The sequence below is a fragment of the Oryzias latipes genome, chromosome 6, assembly GCF_002234675.1.
Source record: "Oryzias latipes chromosome 6, ASM223467v1".
Taxonomy (NCBI): Eukaryota; Metazoa; Chordata; class Actinopteri; order Beloniformes; family Adrianichthyidae; genus Oryzias; species Oryzias latipes.
This window is the reverse complement of record NC_019864.2, coordinates 3,557,643-3,575,623: the sequence shown is the minus strand read 5'-3', so window position 1 is coordinate 3,575,623 and position 17,981 is coordinate 3,557,643. Positions and strand designations below refer to the sequence as shown.

The 17,981-nt window shown below is 43.8% G+C and overlaps 1 protein-coding gene across 4 annotated transcripts; it reads right to left on the bottom strand.

The window, feature by feature from the left end:
• Positions 1-1,343: 1,343 nt before the first annotated feature.
• On the bottom strand, positions 1,344-17,900 carry deaf1 (DEAF1, transcription factor). 4 transcript variants are annotated; one of them, XM_011472866.3, is made up of 13 exons: positions 17,441-17,900; positions 16,982-17,076; positions 15,148-15,274; positions 14,267-14,416; positions 13,602-13,741; positions 13,434-13,499; positions 8,954-8,998; positions 7,444-7,567; positions 7,237-7,365; positions 5,230-5,522; positions 5,055-5,138; positions 2,848-2,937; positions 1,344-1,994 (listed from the first exon to the last, which is right to left on the bottom strand). In XM_011472866.3, exons 1-13 carry the CDS (start codon positions 17,631-17,633, stop codon positions 1,893-1,895), a joined length of 1,638 nt encoding a protein of 545 aa, XP_011471168.1. In that variant the 5' UTR covers positions 17,634-17,900; the 3' UTR covers positions 1,344-1,892. The 4 variants fall into 4 exon arrangements, with proteins under 4 accessions (XP_011471168.1, XP_020557173.1, XP_020557175.1 ...); XM_020701514.2 differs by having other exon boundaries at positions 2,848-2,934; XM_020701516.2 differs by lacking the exon at positions 17,441-17,900 and adding an exon at positions 17,230-17,384.
• Between the last annotated feature and the right edge of the window lie 81 nt (positions 17,901-17,981).

Sequence of the window (17,981 nt, the reverse complement as noted above, 5' to 3'; positions counted from 1 at the left end):
GGGTCCAAAGTGTGTCAAGAAAACATCCCCCACACCATGACACCACCACCACCAGCCTGAACTGTTGACACAAGGCCCTACTATCTGAATATGGCATCAGAAATGGAGACTCATCAGACCAGAGGGCCACGTTTTTCCATCTTCTATTGTCCACATTTGCTGAGTCTGTGTGAATTGTCGCCTCAGTTTCTTAGCTGACAGGAGTCACACCTGGTGTGGTCTTCTGCAGCTGTAGTCCATCTGCCTTTAACCCTTGTGCTATCCTATGGGGTCAAGATGACAATTGACGTGTTCTCCCTACCGTGACAAAGGTGGATAAAGGTGGAAAGATTTCATGTAATCCATGGACACCAGTGAAGATCACAAATCATTGAAGAAAAAAGGTTCAGAGCACTGTCTAGTGGGTCTAGATGACCCAACTCCCAACGTTAAAGTGCCTAGGATAGCACAAGGGTTAAGGTTGGATGTGTTGTGCATTCAGAGATGCTCTTCTGCAGACCTCGGTTGGAACCAGTGATTCTATGGGTTATTGTTGCCTTTCTATCAGCTGGAACCAGTCTGGCCTCTGACCTCTGATATAAACAAAGCTTTCCACCCACAGAACTCACTGGATGTTTTCTCTTTTTCTGACCATTCTCTGTAAACTCTAGAAATGGTTGTGGGTGAAAATCACAGTAGATCAGCAGTTTCTGAAATCCTCAGACCAGCCCGTCTGGCACCAACCACCATGTCATGTTCAGAGTCCCTTCAATCACCTTTCTTGTTCTTCATGCTGAAGTTCGGTTTGAACTGCAGCCGATCGCCTTGACCACGTCTACATTCCTAAATGCATTGTGATGCTGCCACGTGATTAGAAGCTTTCAGTAACGAGCAAAGTGTCCAGTGAGTGTATCTGCACACATAATATTAAGAATCTAGACCACAGGAGTCAAAGTCTAGTCCTTGAGAACTGGTGTCCTGCTACTATTGGCAAAACATTTAGATACTCAGCAGCAGATCAGGGAGGGTTTCTGAAAACCCAGCAGATGTCGCCCTCTGTCACACCTGATCTAGACTGTTGTAACGGCTGCTCCATCCATCTTCAGAACCCACAGTCACCGGTTGCTGGAGCCAACCCAGCTACCGTCAGGCAAAGGCGTGGGATTCCCTGAACGGGTCACCAGTCTGCTGCAGGGTCTCACACATTTACATTCAAACATAGGGACTGTGTGTACACGTGCAGGAGGAGAACATGCACACTCCACACAGATAGGACCCCGCCGGGAATCAAACCCCGGCCTTCTTGCTGTGCGAGAGCTCTAAACACTACTCCACTGTGCACTTTATAGCGACTCATTTTCAAATCAAATCAAACTTTGTTATAAAAATCGCTGGTCACGCTTTGAGTATCTCAAGGTGCTTTAGAATGAAAACCAGAGGAACAGACACACAACAGCACACGTCACATGACAGCACATGTCACATGACCGCAGTGTGGACAAGCAAACCAGTTCTGATTGCGTTGTTTAGTCATGCATTTTATGCTTCAATCTCATCAGATGTTGTTTTAATCTGAAATACAGTAAAAAAAAAAAAAAAAAAACACTTGCTGTTGCTGCCAAACTTAAAAAAGTCCAGCAAAAAAAACTAATGTAGGAAATCACTGAAAAAACTGGATCCTGGTGAAGTTTGTCGCTACAGTTTTCAGCTGTTAGGGTGAAGTAGACCCAATGACGACATCTGCAGACCAGGAGACCTGCATTCCTTTGGCGTTTCTGTGACACCTCAAACTCTTTTCAGTTTCCTCTGGGATCAATATCGTTCTAAAAGTATCATTAAGATGTCTCTGTGAGTGCCTCCTGCTGAGGAAATATGAGACAGTCCTCCACTGTTTAGTCCACGGTGGATCTTCTTCACTTCACTTTGTCCATCTCCATGGCTGAGCCTGGCTCCTCCTCCTGGCCAGCGAGGCCCCCTGCTGGCTGACAGCAGGAGTGCTGATGATCTTTCCAGTCCTGCAGACACAAAACCCAGGATCTGTTTTAAACACATCTAGTTAAATTGCAGCCACCAATGACGGCGTGAATATCTAACTTCTACATTTGTTTCCTCTTCTTTGAATTGATCAACAGCTGATCTGCTTTTAACACCCAAACTTAAAAAAAAACACACATGAAAAAAGGTTTATTGGAATTTTAAAGAGGATGTTCTTATTCAGCTGGCAGAAACATTTCCTCTTATGGAAAGCCTCAGTCCACAAACAAGTCTGTCAGAAAAAGGAGAATACCATTCTCTAAAAGTGAAGCAGAAAATGTGCTAATAACAACAACAAAACTGCTAAAAATGAAATATTTACTTCCTTACTTGTTATCTTATTAAATATTGTCAGTAAATAGTCCAGATTATCAACAAAAGTATTGTGGTATTAAAAAAATCATCATTTAGATCAACCTAAAACTTTCAGACCCTAAAACGACTTTTCTTGAAACAATAAGAACTGTGCTCAAATTATTTGTTTTAAGAAATCCTATTTCATACAAATTATTGATGTATAATGTTGTGCTGGGTCACAGCCGACCCCTGAACTGTTGGGTGAAGGCGGGGAAACAGCTGACCGCTCTGTTGCAGGGACACACACTCAGACGAACACCTGGTGACAACTTCTACTAATCCCTCTGCCTATGAGGAGGCACGTTTTTGGAAGCCGGGGATCATGCATGGGGAGAACATTCAAACTCCACGCAGAAAGAAACCAGCTGGGATTTGAACCAGCCGTGCAGCCTCGTGGGTTTGGGATGCACTGTGCACAGGTGGTGCTGTGGTCTCTGCAGGGAAGTGTCAGAGCTCACGCCGCTCGGCATGCAGTACCTTTCTTTGGCAGAAGGTGGAGCAGTAGTTGACTTTGTGACAGCCTGTGCACTCGTTCATTGCCACCCGACCACAGTTCACACACATCTGCTGTGGAGCGCCGACAGGAAACCAGGAGAGTGTGACGGAAAAAGACGTTGATCAATGATCATGACTGATACTGAAATACCAGGTAAATCTGCAACGAGCCGCCATGACAACAGATCAATAACAATCAGTAGAATTTACACTCCTGATCCAAAGCTCAAGACCGCTTCAGAAATGGCACGAATTTGCATTTTGCATGGCAAGATTCGAACAATCACCATTCAAAAGTTCCTAAATGGACTGAAATCAGGAGAACATGCAGGATGGTCCAAAAGAGGGATGTTATTCACCTGAGGAAGTCCTTTGTCAGGCGGCGCTGTGAACTGTAGCTAAGGCTGCATATGAGGACAACTCGTGATAAGCCATAATGGTGATCAATATTGCAATGAAAAAGAACAAATAGCAACACAACCAATATCTTAACTCACATGTGTCCAACTCAAGGCCCGGGGCCAAATGTGGCCCACCATGTTATTTCATGGGGCCTGAGAGAGACATAAACTGTTAGACATATTATTTATGTGTAGCTGCTGTTGTAATTATGCGTTGTTTGCAGGTCTTATGTGTGTATGCAGACATATCGTTGTCATCAAACCATCAGTTGGATCCAACGCTGTGTGCAGCCTTTTTTGGTAAAATGTTACACGTGTCATAAATGTTCTTTCTAGCTCAGTTTTATGTTATTTGTCTTTGGACAGTTTGATCCTTCATTAATGGAGTTATGTGGGTTTTAATAAGCAGACAAAATGTAAAAGGATTCATGCTAAAGTAACAAGCAAACATGTTTTCTATGCAACTGGAATTGTCACTTTAAAACGTTATATTGAATAAATAATGAGTTATTAACATTAAGGAGTGGTTAGGTTTATTTTTCATTACATTTAGTTCCATGTATAAGTTATATCAGTGAAAATGAGTGTCTTAAATTATACTCCAAGTGACCCTCGTCTACATTGGAAGTGAACGTCTAACATTAAAGAGTCCATCCGATTGGTCGAACGGATTCATTTGATTCGTTAAATACTTCGAGCTGCCATAAGATTGTTTTAGCACTTTTAAAGTAACCATTTATTGCAATTTTCGCCATCTTTTGCAATATGCGTATTGCACAGCTTAATATTGCGATATCGATAAATTTGCGATTTATTGTGCAGGCCTAGTCGTCACCACACAGACGAGGACCCCAGTCATGACAGATGAGCAGCATCTCCACATAGACCGCTGCGGTTTGACGGCCTTCCACAACCCCAGACCCCGATGGCTCTTCCTCCATGGTGCTGTGTAAAAAACCTCGACCTCTGTGTCATGGCGGTAGCGTTGGAAACCATCGGGACCATCAAGGTTTCTCATCACAGAAGAGAACTTATTTCCACTTCTGAATGTCCCACGTTTGATGTTTCCTTGCAAAGTCCAAACGGGCCATTTAGTGGCATTGATGGAGACGTGGCCGATATTGAAGTCCTTCTCCTGCAGGTTTAGATCCTCCAGTTCAGTGACGGTGACATCTTTTTGTCATTTGACTTTTTTGCTCCATAACCCTCAGATCTCAAAACCTTTCCAAACTGCGTCCAACCTCAGCAGCGACGCCGTTTTGTGAAAGGCGTTGCTTATGCCGCTCAACAATCCTGCAATGATCAAAGAAGTTGAGCTTTTTTGCCATCAGGAGACTTTGATTCAATAATGAACAGTCCTTTGCATTGAACTTGTTTCAGCTGAAAACATTTCTTCTCCTCATTTTGAAGCTCCATTTAAGCCCAGCTGTGATCATTTTCTTGACTGCTGAGAAGATTTGGATCAGGAGTGTAAAACTGGTTCTCAGTTCAGATGAAAAAAGTCTCCTTTGGTGTCAATTTACAAGATTTACACTAAAAGTGATCTTCAAAAAATAACTCTAGAAAATTAAATTGTTGGAAATATTTTAAATTGTACACTTTGTGTACTTTTCTTGGCTTGTTCCACTTCAACAATATCCGTAACAAAAACCCACAAACAACCAATGCTCTCTTTATGACACCCAGAGAAACCCCCAGCAGCGTATGTGATGGTGGCCTTCAGGTTTCTGTTGTCTGTGAAGTAAAAACCTGCTGCTAGACAAGAGTGCGTTTGTGTGTTTGTCATACGTTGATGATTATCTCTGTGATGTCAGAATTCCTCTTGGCCTCCGAGTCCTCTGGCTGCTGAAATGAGATCTGGTTCTGGTGAGGCTGGTTGGGACGGAACACAGAAGAACACACAGGACGTTGCGGAACATTCTTTGTCGTAACTTTCATTTGGACCTTCAGGGCGTGGCCTCACCTCCTTCCTGACCTCCTGACCCTTGAGGTCTGCGGCCTCTCCTGACGCGCTCTTGGCCTGTTCGATCAGAGCCTTCAGCTGCTGAACGTTGGCGAGCAGCGTGTTGGCCAGCTCCTCCAGATACAGCCACGTGTGCTTCTGCCCATCCCCCCCGGCGGGCTCTGAAGCCCCAGCGGGCGCCACGTCCAGCCCTGTAACCAGTGTTTCCGATGGAGACGCCGCCGCTGTTGACACGGCCACTTTGGCTTGAATGGGCTGAGGAGTCATGGACAACGCAGGCAATGCTGTCAGCACTGGGAAGGAGTGACAGGAGGAGAAATGTTACTGGGAATGACACTGGAAGAGGACATGACGAGCATAAGGTTGGAGCTCATTGACTGTATATAAGAACTGGACTGAATGAGAGTGGTTTACTTCAGGCGCCATTTTTTCATGACACCGCCATGTTGGAGCCAGGCGTCACTGAGGGGTGATTGGTCCGAGTCATTATTTCTCTGGCAACCACTCTCACCAATCAGGAGTGAGCTTGTTGGAAGGCCACACCCCTACCACTGAAACCCGTTACGAGGCAAATGGTGTTTTAGGTTCTTTAAACATGTTCTTGTGGTATTCTATGGATGATGGAGGGCATACATAAAGAAAATTCAAGTTGTTGTGATTCAGGAGTAGATGGAAAAATGCCGTTTGTGGCAGAAAATATGCTGGATGGGCCTCGGTCTCTCTGTTCTGCTCCATTCTGATGCATCCACTTGCAGACAAACAGATCCATGAACGTCTTTGTTTTCCTCGTTTGAGCTGGAATCTGGATCTAAACTGTACGGCTGGATGGCTGCAGTCTTGTTCGCCATTTTTGTTACACCACTAATGTTAGCTTGAGGGTGTGAAGGGCTGTAAGCTAGTGGGAGAATATAAACAGGTGGAGGACTAGAAGTGGGGCGGGCTTGCTCAGTGCCAACAGTCCAGTCCACAACTTAGAGATGAATTTCTAAGGAAATCCTGCCGCTCTGTAGAAACTATGTCTTAGAAATCAACAGTTTTATTCTTCCATTTTGGCTAAAACTGCATAATCATCATTAAAAGACCACTGGGAACTTTGACAAAAGGTCAAAAGCTGATGGGAGTGGGACTTTAACTGTAGAGGCGTTGCTCTTTGGGCTTCACGTTGACGTTTCTGCAGTTTCCATTGATTTCTGACAGAAGACTAAAGTCCTGAAGAAGAAAATGTCAGACCTATTATAGTACAAGAGGAAGTTGTACTCAGGTAAAAGAATTATTTTGTCAAAATAATACTCAAACACTAGTATACGTTTTTCTTGACTCTCTTTGATGTCTAATTAATCTGTAAACCTCATAAGAATAAAAGTATTGGTGTAATTTATTCTCTCCTTGAATTTAAACTGAACCAAACACATGTTGTATTTAAAAAAAACAACTTACACTGAAATCCATGTAGTCAGTTATTTCAGAGACGATGGTGACTTTGTCTTTGATGAATGGAGACAAACTATCCAGAGCTCTGAATTTTAAGGCAATTCAGACCCTTTTTTTTCTTTTTTAAATAGCAAACAGCAGTTTTACCAAAGTAAAAACCTAATAAAAATGAACATTTTATGGATTCACAGTTATGAATCCACTGTATTCTGATGATAAAAACCTGGATAAAACCTGGTAAATTCAAATACAACTCAAACTACTGAAAGGTCTTTTTAAATGCAGTGCATTGTGTTTTACATTCGCCACTGATGCACACTGGCTTTATACGGATTTCTGGGAAATGCCCAGGACAGTTGTGGATTGAATCCCCCCCAACAAAAAGGTGAACGCCCCCTCTGGAGCACTAAACAGTGAGGGAATTTGAGCTCAACTCCTGGTGAAGAAATGCTCAACATTCGATCGATGTGTGAAAACCTGAGACTTGATTGGATGAAGAGCGTCATCCTGAGCAGACAGGATGTTGACAACAACCTCGTTTAAGGCAGATGATGCTGTTCGAGTGAGGGTCCACACCTGCAGTGCCACCATAAACCTCGCCCTGAGCCGAACCGTCCGAGATGATGGCGGCGGCGTCGCCCGTTGGAGCTCGGTCAAACGTCAGGGTTTCTGAGGCGGTGAACTGTCCAGATGGAGACACCGTGACTGTGGGATAACAGCAGCTGTGTCAAGCACCTTTCAAATTCCTCCAATCAGACGTCTGTCCAGTGTCATGTGACCTACATGTAGCTGCAGGGCTCAATGTGATGTTCTTTAAGGATGGAAGCTCCTTTTTTGTGGGGATGACTGGAAGATCTGAGTCTTTCTTACGTCTCTTGTATGGAACAAAAAGGCGAACTGGACCAGTCTGCACCAAGAGAGCGCACAAATGTCAGAAAAGTAAAGACAAGAACACAAGAACACATGTCAGAGGATTTATGAATATTACAAAACCCATGATGTGGGAAAACGTGACATTGCATCTGTGTTTGGCCTGCGCTGCTTCTGTGATGGCTCCACTACAGAAACTAACGTCTCCTTTTCTTCATTTTTACGTAACTTTTTAGAAAAATGGTACGTCAGGTAGATGATGTGCTGAACTAACATTCCCATTGTACTGCCATAACTCTTTCAATTCTTAAATCTGTATTTGCAGCCAAGACATTTTTAATAGCAGTTCAATCGGATTTCCAGAAAAATCCAGTCTGAATATTTGTGACGTCCAGGATCACTGATTCACGGTCTGGTATAGTAAAAATACACTTCAGTCTATGTAAATATGCCACTAACTTTGCAGAACAATGTTGGAAATAAAATAAACTATATGTGTGAAGGTCACTGAAAAGTGAATACACTTTCAAAATAAAGTGTCAGTGAAGGTTTTCATTTTCAAAGTAAAACTATCAAGTGTTTATTGCATTTGAAAAAAATAAGACTGAAGTTACATTTACAGAACGAGTTTGAAAAACTGATTTAGTTCTAAATATAATTGACGGTATTAATAAAAAATATATTGAATATGACAGTAAGAATATGACAAACGTCTTGTGATTAATCATGTGACGTCATGTGACAGTCTGCTGGCGTGATGGAGAATCCGTACCAGAACCAGTCTGTAAAATGTTCATCTGAAGTCTTTTGTTGGTTTTTCCACTAAAGATGAAAAGAGTCGGTTTGTAAAACATGGAAACACTGTAGTTAGTTAAAATGAAAGAAAGTTTTTTTCATTTATTCTATTTTTATTGAGGTTTTATTGTGTCTTCATTTATCTTCATGGAGAACATTTTCCGGATTGGTTCTAAAAGGATCCAAAGCTGCAGTGATGTTTAGGTTTTGTTTACTGCTGAAGTTAACCAGGAAGTTGACAGAAAAAGATGTTTGAAGTGTAACTTTGTTCAAAGTCATCAATGTGTTGTTGATTCTGATCTAAATAAAGGTAGAAATGAAGCTGAATAAATACTTATTATTTTAATGTTCATACATCCTGTAAAAAGACACACATATAACAACTATTCAAGCAGAAGTTTTTCTAATAAATAATTGTGGTTCGATCTGAGAATCTCTGGTCTTGATTCATGAATGGAATCCGATCACCATCTAAATAATGATCCACAGCCCAAGTGTGTTTCTAAGGATGGCTGTTCAGCTTGTTAGAATCTAAAAGCATTTCTGATTCATTCAAACACACAATTGACTTTTCTCTGAAGGACTTTGCTAGAACCCCATTCCTGTGAAAAGAAGAACCAGCTTTTACCATGCTGATGTTTTCTGCTGCCAGGGGATTTTCCTCCTTCAAGGACTGTGGAGAGGGGAGAACACAAACCACATAAACATAGGCTCACAAACGTAATTCCAATTGTTCAACTGTTAGGATCTTCTTCGTCTTTTTTTCCTTTCACGGGTTTATTATTTCCTGCTTTTTCCTTTACAGCTTTTTGTCCTCTTTGTTTTTAATCTTGTTGAGTGCAGCACCTGTAACACTCAACACTTTATAGTTTCCAACAGTTTATTTAAACGTGTTCCTTCCCGACCTCTGGGCTTGTAGCATCTCTTTTTGACCCCCCCCCCCCAAAAATCCTATTTTAGGTATTTGTAAATATGTCTGTGGAAGATCACAAATGTGAAGCAAGATTTACAATAAATATGAGGATTGACATTAGAGTAACTTTGGGAATGTGTTATTAAGTTCATCCAAATAAATGTACAATGTGTGGTAATGCACCCTCCTCTGAATACAAGGATTCTGTCAGTTCTTCAGCTTCATGTGGATCACTCTGCAGTAAGATGATGGGTGATAATGTCAGATCAGTGCAGAAAACTATTTGTTCAATAACAAAAGTTCACCTCACTAATTCATAATGTATGGTAACCCTGGTTTCAATGACAGAGGTCAAAAGGTTTCCTGCAGGTCTTCAGCAGGTTTGCACTGTAGCTGCTGTTTTGGTCCATTCATCCATGCAGATCTTCTCAAGAGCTATGATGTTTTGGGGTTGTTGCTGGAAAACACAGACTTTCAACTCCCTCCACAGATTCTCTATTGGATTGAGGTCCAGAAACTGGCTGGAACACATCCATCCATCCATCCATCATCCATCCATCCATCAATCATCCCTCCATCCATCCATCATCCATCCATCCATCCATCCATCATCTATCCATCCGTCCGTCCATCCATCCATCCATCATCCATCCATCCATCCATCATCCCTCCATCCATCCATCATCCATCCATCCATCCATCCATCATCCCTCCATCCATCAATCATCCATCCATCCATCCATCATCCATGCATACGTCCATGCATACACCCGTCCATCTGTCCAACCATCCATCATCCATCCATCAATCAACCCATCCATCCATCCATCCATCCATCCAATCAACCCATCCATCCATCATCCATCCATCCATCCAACCATCCATCCATCATCCATCCATCCGTCCGTCCGTCTGTCCATCCATCATCCATCCATCCATCCATCCATCCATCCATCATCCATCCATCCATCCATCCATCCATCATCCATCCATCCATCATCCATCCATCCATCATCCATCCATCAATCATCCATCCATCCATCCATCCATCATCCATCCATCAATCATCCATCCATCCATCATCCATCCATCCATCATCCATCCATCCATCATCCATCCATCATCCATCCATCAATCATCCATCCATCCATCATCCATCCATCCATCCATCCATCATCCATCCATCAATCATCCATCCATCCATCCATCATCCATCCATCCATCCATCATCCATCCATCCTTCCATCCATCATCCATCCATTCATCATCCATGCATACATCCATGCGTCCATCCGTCCATCCATCACCCATCCATCCATCCATCCATCATCCATCCATCCATCCATCCATCCATCATCCATCATCCATGCATACATCCATCCATCCATCATCCATCATCCATGCATACATCCATCCATCCATGCATACATCCATCCATCCAACCATCCATCCAGCCATCCATCCATCAGCCATCCATCCATCCAACCATCCATCATCCATCCATCCATCCTCCATCATCCATGCATCCATCCGTCCATCCGTTCATCCGTCCATCCATCCATCATCCATGCATACATCCGTCCATCCATCAATCATCCATCCATCATCCATCCGTCCATCCATCATCCATGCATACGTCCATGCATACACCCGTCCATCTGTCCAACCATCCATCATCCATCCATCAACCCATCCATCCATCCATCCATCCAATCAACCCATCCATCCATCATCCATCCATCCATCCAACCATCCATCCATCCATCCGTCCGTCCGTCTGTCCATCCATCATCCATCCATCCATCCATCCATCCATCATCCATCCATCATCCATCCATCCATCATCCATCCATCAATCATCCATCCATCCATCCATCATCCATCCATCCATCCATCCATCATCCATCCATCATCCATCAATCATCCATCCATCCATCCATCATCCATCCATCATCCATCCATCCTTCCATCCATCATCCATCCATCCATCATCCATCCTTCCATCCATCATCCATCCATTCATCATCCATGCATACATCCATGCGTCCATCCGTCCATCCATCACCCATCCATCCATCCATCCATCCATCATCCATCCATCCATCCATCCATCCATCATCCATGCATACATCCATCCATCCATCCTCCATCATCCATGCATCCATCCGTCCATCCATCCATCCATCCATCCATCATCCATCCATCCATCATCCATGCATACATCCGTCCATCCATCATCCATCCATCATCCATCCATCCATCCTCCATCATCCATGCATCCATCCGTCCATCCATCCATCCATCCATCATCCATCCATCCATCATCCATGCATACATCCGTCCATCCATCATCCATCCGTCCATCCATCATCCATCCATCCATCCAACCATGCATACATCCATCCATCCAACCATCCATCCAGCCATCCATCCATCAGCCATCCATCCATCCAACCATCCATCATCCATCCATCATCCATCCATCCATCCTCCATCATCCATGCATCCATCCGTCCATCCGTTCATCCATCCATCCATCATCCATCCGTCCATCCATCATCCATCCATCAGCCATCCATCCATCCGTCCGTCCATCTTTCCATCCATCATCCATCCATCCATCCATCCAACCATCCATCCATCCATCATCCATCCATTCAACAACCATCATCCATGCTTACATCCATCCATCCATCATCAATGCATACATCCATCTATCCATCCATCCATGCATACATCCATCCTTCCATCCATCATTCATCCATCCATCATCCATGCATCCATCCGTCCATCCATTATCCATCCATCCATCCAACCATCCAACCATCCATCCATCCATCATCCATCCATCCATCCGTCCATCATCCATCCTTCCATCCATCCATCATCTATCATCCATGCACCCATCCGTCCATCCATTATCCATCCATCCAACCATCCATCCATCCGTCCGTCCGTCCATCCATCATCCATCCATCCATCCAACCATCCATCATCCATCTTTCCATCTATCATCCATCCATCCATCATCCATGCATACATCCGTCCATCCATCCATCCATCCATCCATCCATCCATCATCCATCCATCCATCATCCATCCGTCCATCATCCATCCATCCATCCATCCATTCCTTAATACAGATCAGTCATTTCCCAGTCCCAGAGCATGACGGTCCACCCCCATGCTTCATAGTGGGTATGGTGTTCTTCAGCATTCTTTTCTTCCAAACAATCACGGGTCCTGCCACACAAGTACTGGTTTAAGCAGGGGGACCTTTGAAGCTTTGCCGGATTTGAATCCATGAGTTCATGCGTTACTATAGTAACTTTTGCTCCTGTGGTTCCAGCTCTTTTCACATCTTCAGCCAGTTCTTCTGTGTAGTTCTGAGCTGTTTCCACACTGTTCTCTGGATGATTTTCTACCCCACCAGGTAAAATCTTGCAAGCAGTTCCAGGTGGAGGGAGATCATCAGTGATGTTGTACTTCTTCCATTTCCTAATAATTGCTTTAACAGTCAACTTGCCTGCTTCTTTTTGATTGCTTCATCCCAGTTGGGGTTCAGGTCTACAATCTTGCCCTTGGTGTCCTTTGACAGCTCTTTGGTCATGATGGAGAGGTTGCAGTCTGACTGTTTAAAGCTGTAAACAGGTGTCTTTGAGACAGATAACCAGTTCAAACTGGAGCCATTAGTACAGGTAACCAGTGGAAGATGGAAGAGCTTCTTAAATTAAAAGAAACATGTCTGTGAAGATTGAATTATTGATCGTTTGTAGGAGATGCTTATTTTCTGCTCCAATTTAAAAATATATTCTTAAAAATCACTCAAAGTGATTTCCTGGATTCTTTTTCTAAATCCTAGGTGCTGATAGTTTTAGAATTCCCATTTGTAAACCTTCACATCTGTGAATCTCCATATTTACAAAACCTCTGGCAGGATTTTATCTCGGTAGACTGTTTCACTTTGGCAGTACTGACCATAAAAGAGTCAAAATTACCCCCTTTGTTTGTTATTTTTCCGTTGCTCCTTTTCATATTCTCAGTTTTTAAGGACAAAATTCTGTTTTTTTACAATTTATTTTTTCCTACTTTTGCACAGTCAGTCATTTCCCTTTCAAGCTTCATCACCTATTTTATTTTTTACCCATTAGTTACTGATCTCCTGCATTAACCAGAACCAACCTTGTTGACTCACCGGTGTAAGATCATCACAACAGGCTAAACAGGTACAGGAGGCAGCGTGAGGGTTAAGGATCCTCTCCTAGAAACAAACACACACACACTGAAGACCAGCGTCTTACGCTGCAAACAGACAACAGGAAGCCTCTAGTATTGACTTGGGCAGAGCAGAGCGTCACAGAACCTGTATGAGACACAGCAGAGGTCTGCCGGCGTATCTGATGCTTCTCTTCCAGTCTTTGCTGCTCGCTCTGCCTGACAGAGCCTCAAACTCTGTAGGAGTGAACCACTGCTGGTTGTGTTTAATGCAGCGACCTTTGCCACCTACAAAAAAGACAAAAATCAATTTGTTTAAAAAGCAACTTTACTGCTGTCCGTGCTGACATGCTTTTAGTTTTAAAAACGCTTTGACCAGTCATTTTATCCCATCTCTAAACCTTTTCTTTCATTTATTGTTGATATAAATAGTACTAAAAAACACTTTAAGCTGCATTTTAGATTCATCAAAATCTAGATCTGTGCTAAGCACAATAAGCGTCAGGCTGAACTCCACAGGCAGCCCCGCCCACTCTACTGTCTTAAGCCTTAACCTGGTCTAAAGTCCCAGCAAGGCCTGCTGGGTAGAAAATGACCCGTCCCTTTGCTTCAACTGTCTTTAAACTACAGCAAAACCAGTTTTTATTATCCGACTGATTCAACACACAGGAGACAATTTTTTCTTCTAGTAAACAGAAAAACACTGAAAATCCGAGCTAAGGACCGTCTGCGTTGGCGCTGAAAGAACTTTTGATCAGAAAAAATTGTTGGCAGATCAACTTGAAAGCTTCCCAGAGTGAAGCCAACAATCACCTGATCCCAGGCGAAGCTTGTGCAGAACCCCGCTGGTGTTCCTGCAGCGGACCGGCAGCTCGTTGTTGTACACCGAAGGGTCCCAGTTGTACTTGGAGCAGGAGTCCTTGTCCTGGGGTGGAGTCAGGGGGGTCGTTGGAGTCTGAGGGCCTGGAGCAGACATTGAAAGTGCGTAAGGTTTTTATTCTTAAGCGATTAAGCGTTAAGCCTTAGTCACATACACTTGTTTGAAGGGGGGGTCGACCTGCAGGTTTTTGGGTGGTCCAGGCCAGCCAAGGGTCATAGAGAGGAGGGGCTGCATTTTAAGGGGACTACAGGTGTGTCTAGTGCCCTTGAGGCTGACACGGCCTCAATAGACGTCATGAAAATGGAACGTATCATTGTTGTGCCCGTGGTCAGTGTCACGTATTTGTAAGGACGTTGATCGCACTTGTGAAGTGGGGCGATGCTATGGCCTGAGGCCCCACTCTAGTCGTCACTAAGGTTCACCACTGGCACCTGGCTGACAGCACAGGGTGTGCAGACAATACACATGGTGTAGGATGCCAATAGGACGTCCAGACAAGCTACAATCAGATAATCTCCTTATTTCTAATAGTCGGGCTGCACACAAAAGAATCGGGGGGAGTGAAAAAAAATGCTTATGACTTCTCACCTACTTACACTTACATAGTACAGCAGGCCTGCAGGAAAAATGTGCATGAACTTTTTTCGCTCTAAAGGCTCACCATGCAATCTACAACCATGCTATGTGGTGCAGGCCACCTGAGCGTCACCCGCAGGCAGCCCGTATCCACCCACAAGGGGGGTTGTTGCTGGAATCCTAAAATACTTGGGAAAAGGCCAGATCTCTTCCAGATCAGATGACTACAAAGATGCACCTGCTGTGATGCTGGCAGCAGACTTCAGTCCAGCAGCTTCTACGATGCTGCCGTCAGTGTGAACCACAATCAGAGTCGCCTTCTGAGCGCTGAGACCTTCACCCAGCTGGAGAGTGGTCCTGTTGTTCTGTCAGCACACAGACACACAACAGTTTAACAGTGGGAGGACATTCAGGTCCAGAGAAAAGACAAGAAAAATCCTCAACATTGAAGATCTCTTCTGATCATCCTTTCATTTATTTTTTAAGTGTGTCCACTGGTCTTTTGGTTATGATTATACAGCTTTAAGCCAGACTGGTGTAGCTCTCTAAGACATAGTTTCTGCAGAGTGGCAGGAGTTCATTAGAAATTCCCCTCTGAGTTGTGGGTTGGAACGTTGGCGCAGAGTAAGCCCGCCCCCTTTCCCATTAGTTACTGACAGCTCGGAGAAGGGAGCATGTGGGCCACCCAGCATGATTTCTGTCACAAAGAAGATCTGCTCCCGATTCACAATTGGAAGGAAGAAAAAACTCAAAAATCGCTTCTGATCTTAATTGTCTTTCTCTATGTCCTCCAGCATCAGAAAATGCCACAGAAAGCTGTTAAAAACACAAACCAAAACCCCTTTTTATTTGAGTGGGTCTTTGCTTTTGCCTATGGTCTGTTCTTAACCTCATACAGAGAGTTACTGAGGCTCTGTAGGTGGAAGGTTTCCAGACTCCTGTACAGTTAGACGTAACAAAGTTATAAATATTCAGAACAATATATCAAATCCATCATCACGTGCCAACATTGAATATACAAACACATAGATGAAGACCAAAAATAACACACAAAGGAAAAAAGACAACACTCTCAAAAATACAAAGAAAATGTGAAGATGCAACTGAAAAAGAAAACAAACTGATGAGAATAAATACGCTGCTGTGGGATAAAAGCCTGTCAAAAGCACAGTGGTGGTAGTATAATGGTTTAGGCCTGCTCTTCTGCATGTGTATTTCAAAGCTGAGCAGGCATAAAAACATTGTATTAATAATGTCAATTTTAGGAGGAAAATCCTGGTGAATCATCAGTCTGTAAATCGTATGATATTAGACTGAAACATCTGGTTGACGTTACAGGAAACATCAAGGTGGGCGTTTATTTTTGCAGGATCCGACCCCCTTAAAGAATCCTCATGAAGGGACAAAAGTACTAATCTAACATTTGCCAGGTGAACATAGACCCACCAGGGGACTCATCCTGATGGGTTGTTTTCTTGGCTGTTGTATGTAGGGGTGTATTGATTGATCGACACAATCGATTTCTATTCCTGTGATCCAACCAGATCAATCTGTTTGAGGCAAGTCTGGATTCTTTGGATGTGGACTGCACTTTAGGAAACTAACATGTGAATGGATTTGACATTCATTCTAGTTTACTTGTTTGTTTGGACACAGATTTCATTTATACCTGACTATCTAGAAGAAATACAGGAATCTGGAAAACCTCACCAGCACTGGTTATTACCAGGTATTTCTCTCTGAGTCACACTGGTTGATTGATACTTTTATTTATGCCACAATGGGGAAATTCTTCTCCGCATTTGACCCATCCATCTCCTGGGGGAGCAGTAGTTTTGGATAAAGATGTTCTGGATCAGGGAATCGGATCGATCAAAATGAACCAAAATCAGAAGTATATTGAATCAGCGACCACACCTTCTGGTGTAAATCGTTGTAAAAATGATTTGTTAATTGTATGTTTTCTGATCCCACTGTGTGTTCCGGTGAACCCCCCCACCCCCCAGAGTGTGAGGTTATTGTAATGTCTTGACCTCATCCAAACTTGCTGGAACAAAGCAGATGTGACCTACCAGCATGTGCTCAGACAGGGCTGCTGATGCTGCCACTGTAGTGGTGAAAACACTGTCCTCTGTGGTCTGAACATCTGCATGATCCGCTGTCACCTCTGATCAACAACACAAGTGGAAAAGAATTCACAATGAAAACCATCACATCACAATCTATCATTATTAAATGCTTACAACAACTATTTGAATTGGTTCATTCATTTGACCCACTCAATGTGTACACATGTCCCAAATATGGGTGGATAGTTCACCTAAATCTCTCCCCTGTATCGCATACAGACTCAGACTAATGTCTGCCACCGCTGACGATGACAACAACAAAGGCTCTGAATTCTCCATTAGAGCAGTAAAGCTTTCCTCTTGCGTTCTACGCTAACGAAACTACGGCGATATTATTTTCACGCTGCGTTTCCTTTTTCCCACTGCACGTGAAGGCCGTCCTAAACGGCGCGAGCCCGCTACCTGAGTACGAAGCCTCGTCTGAGTTCGGCATGGACTCGGCTCCGATGTCGATGTTTCCCGGTTCGGGCATCACAGCCATCGTTGCGACTTCGGCCTCCGACTCCGTTTCGGAGCCCACTCCCTCCACCGGCGGCCCGATGATGGGCGGTTCAACCAGCCCGAAAGCCTTCGTCGCCGAGTCTGCCTCCTCCATGTCTCCGCCGAAACGACAATAGCCGAGAATGACCGAGCGAAAACACGACGCACGGAGCAAGCCGAGCTTACCTCTGGACGAACCGGAAAGCAACCACGGATATGGAGCCTGCACCGGTTCTCCAGAAACAAGTCCAGATTTAGAAAAAGCGTAAATCGATTAGGCCAGCGGGAACGGGGCCTGCTGTTGTTTGTTAGCAAGAAGCCTGCTGAGAAGATACTCCGGAAAATGCCGGAAAAACACGAGCTCCACCGAAGGCGAAGCACGAACATCACGCCTACATAATCGGAATTCAAAAATGAGCGCAGCAGTATTAACCAAGTTTATTTTTACAAGCAGAAGCACTAA

Excerpts from the sequence above, each read along its gene's own strand:
- deaf1 (XM_011472866.3), bottom strand. The coding sequence starts at position 17,633 with ATGGAGGAGGCAGACTCGGCGACGAAGGCTTTCGGGCTGGTTGAACCG. Across the intron at positions 13,742-14,266 it reads CAAGCTTCGCCTGGGATCAG|GTGGCAAAGGTCGCTGCATT; the intron begins GTGATTGTTGGC and ends TCTTTTTTGTAG. Across the intron at positions 8,999-13,433 it reads GTTGTGATGATCTTACACCG|TCCTTGAAGGAGGAAAATCC; the intron begins GTGAGTCAACAA and ends CCCTCTCCACAG.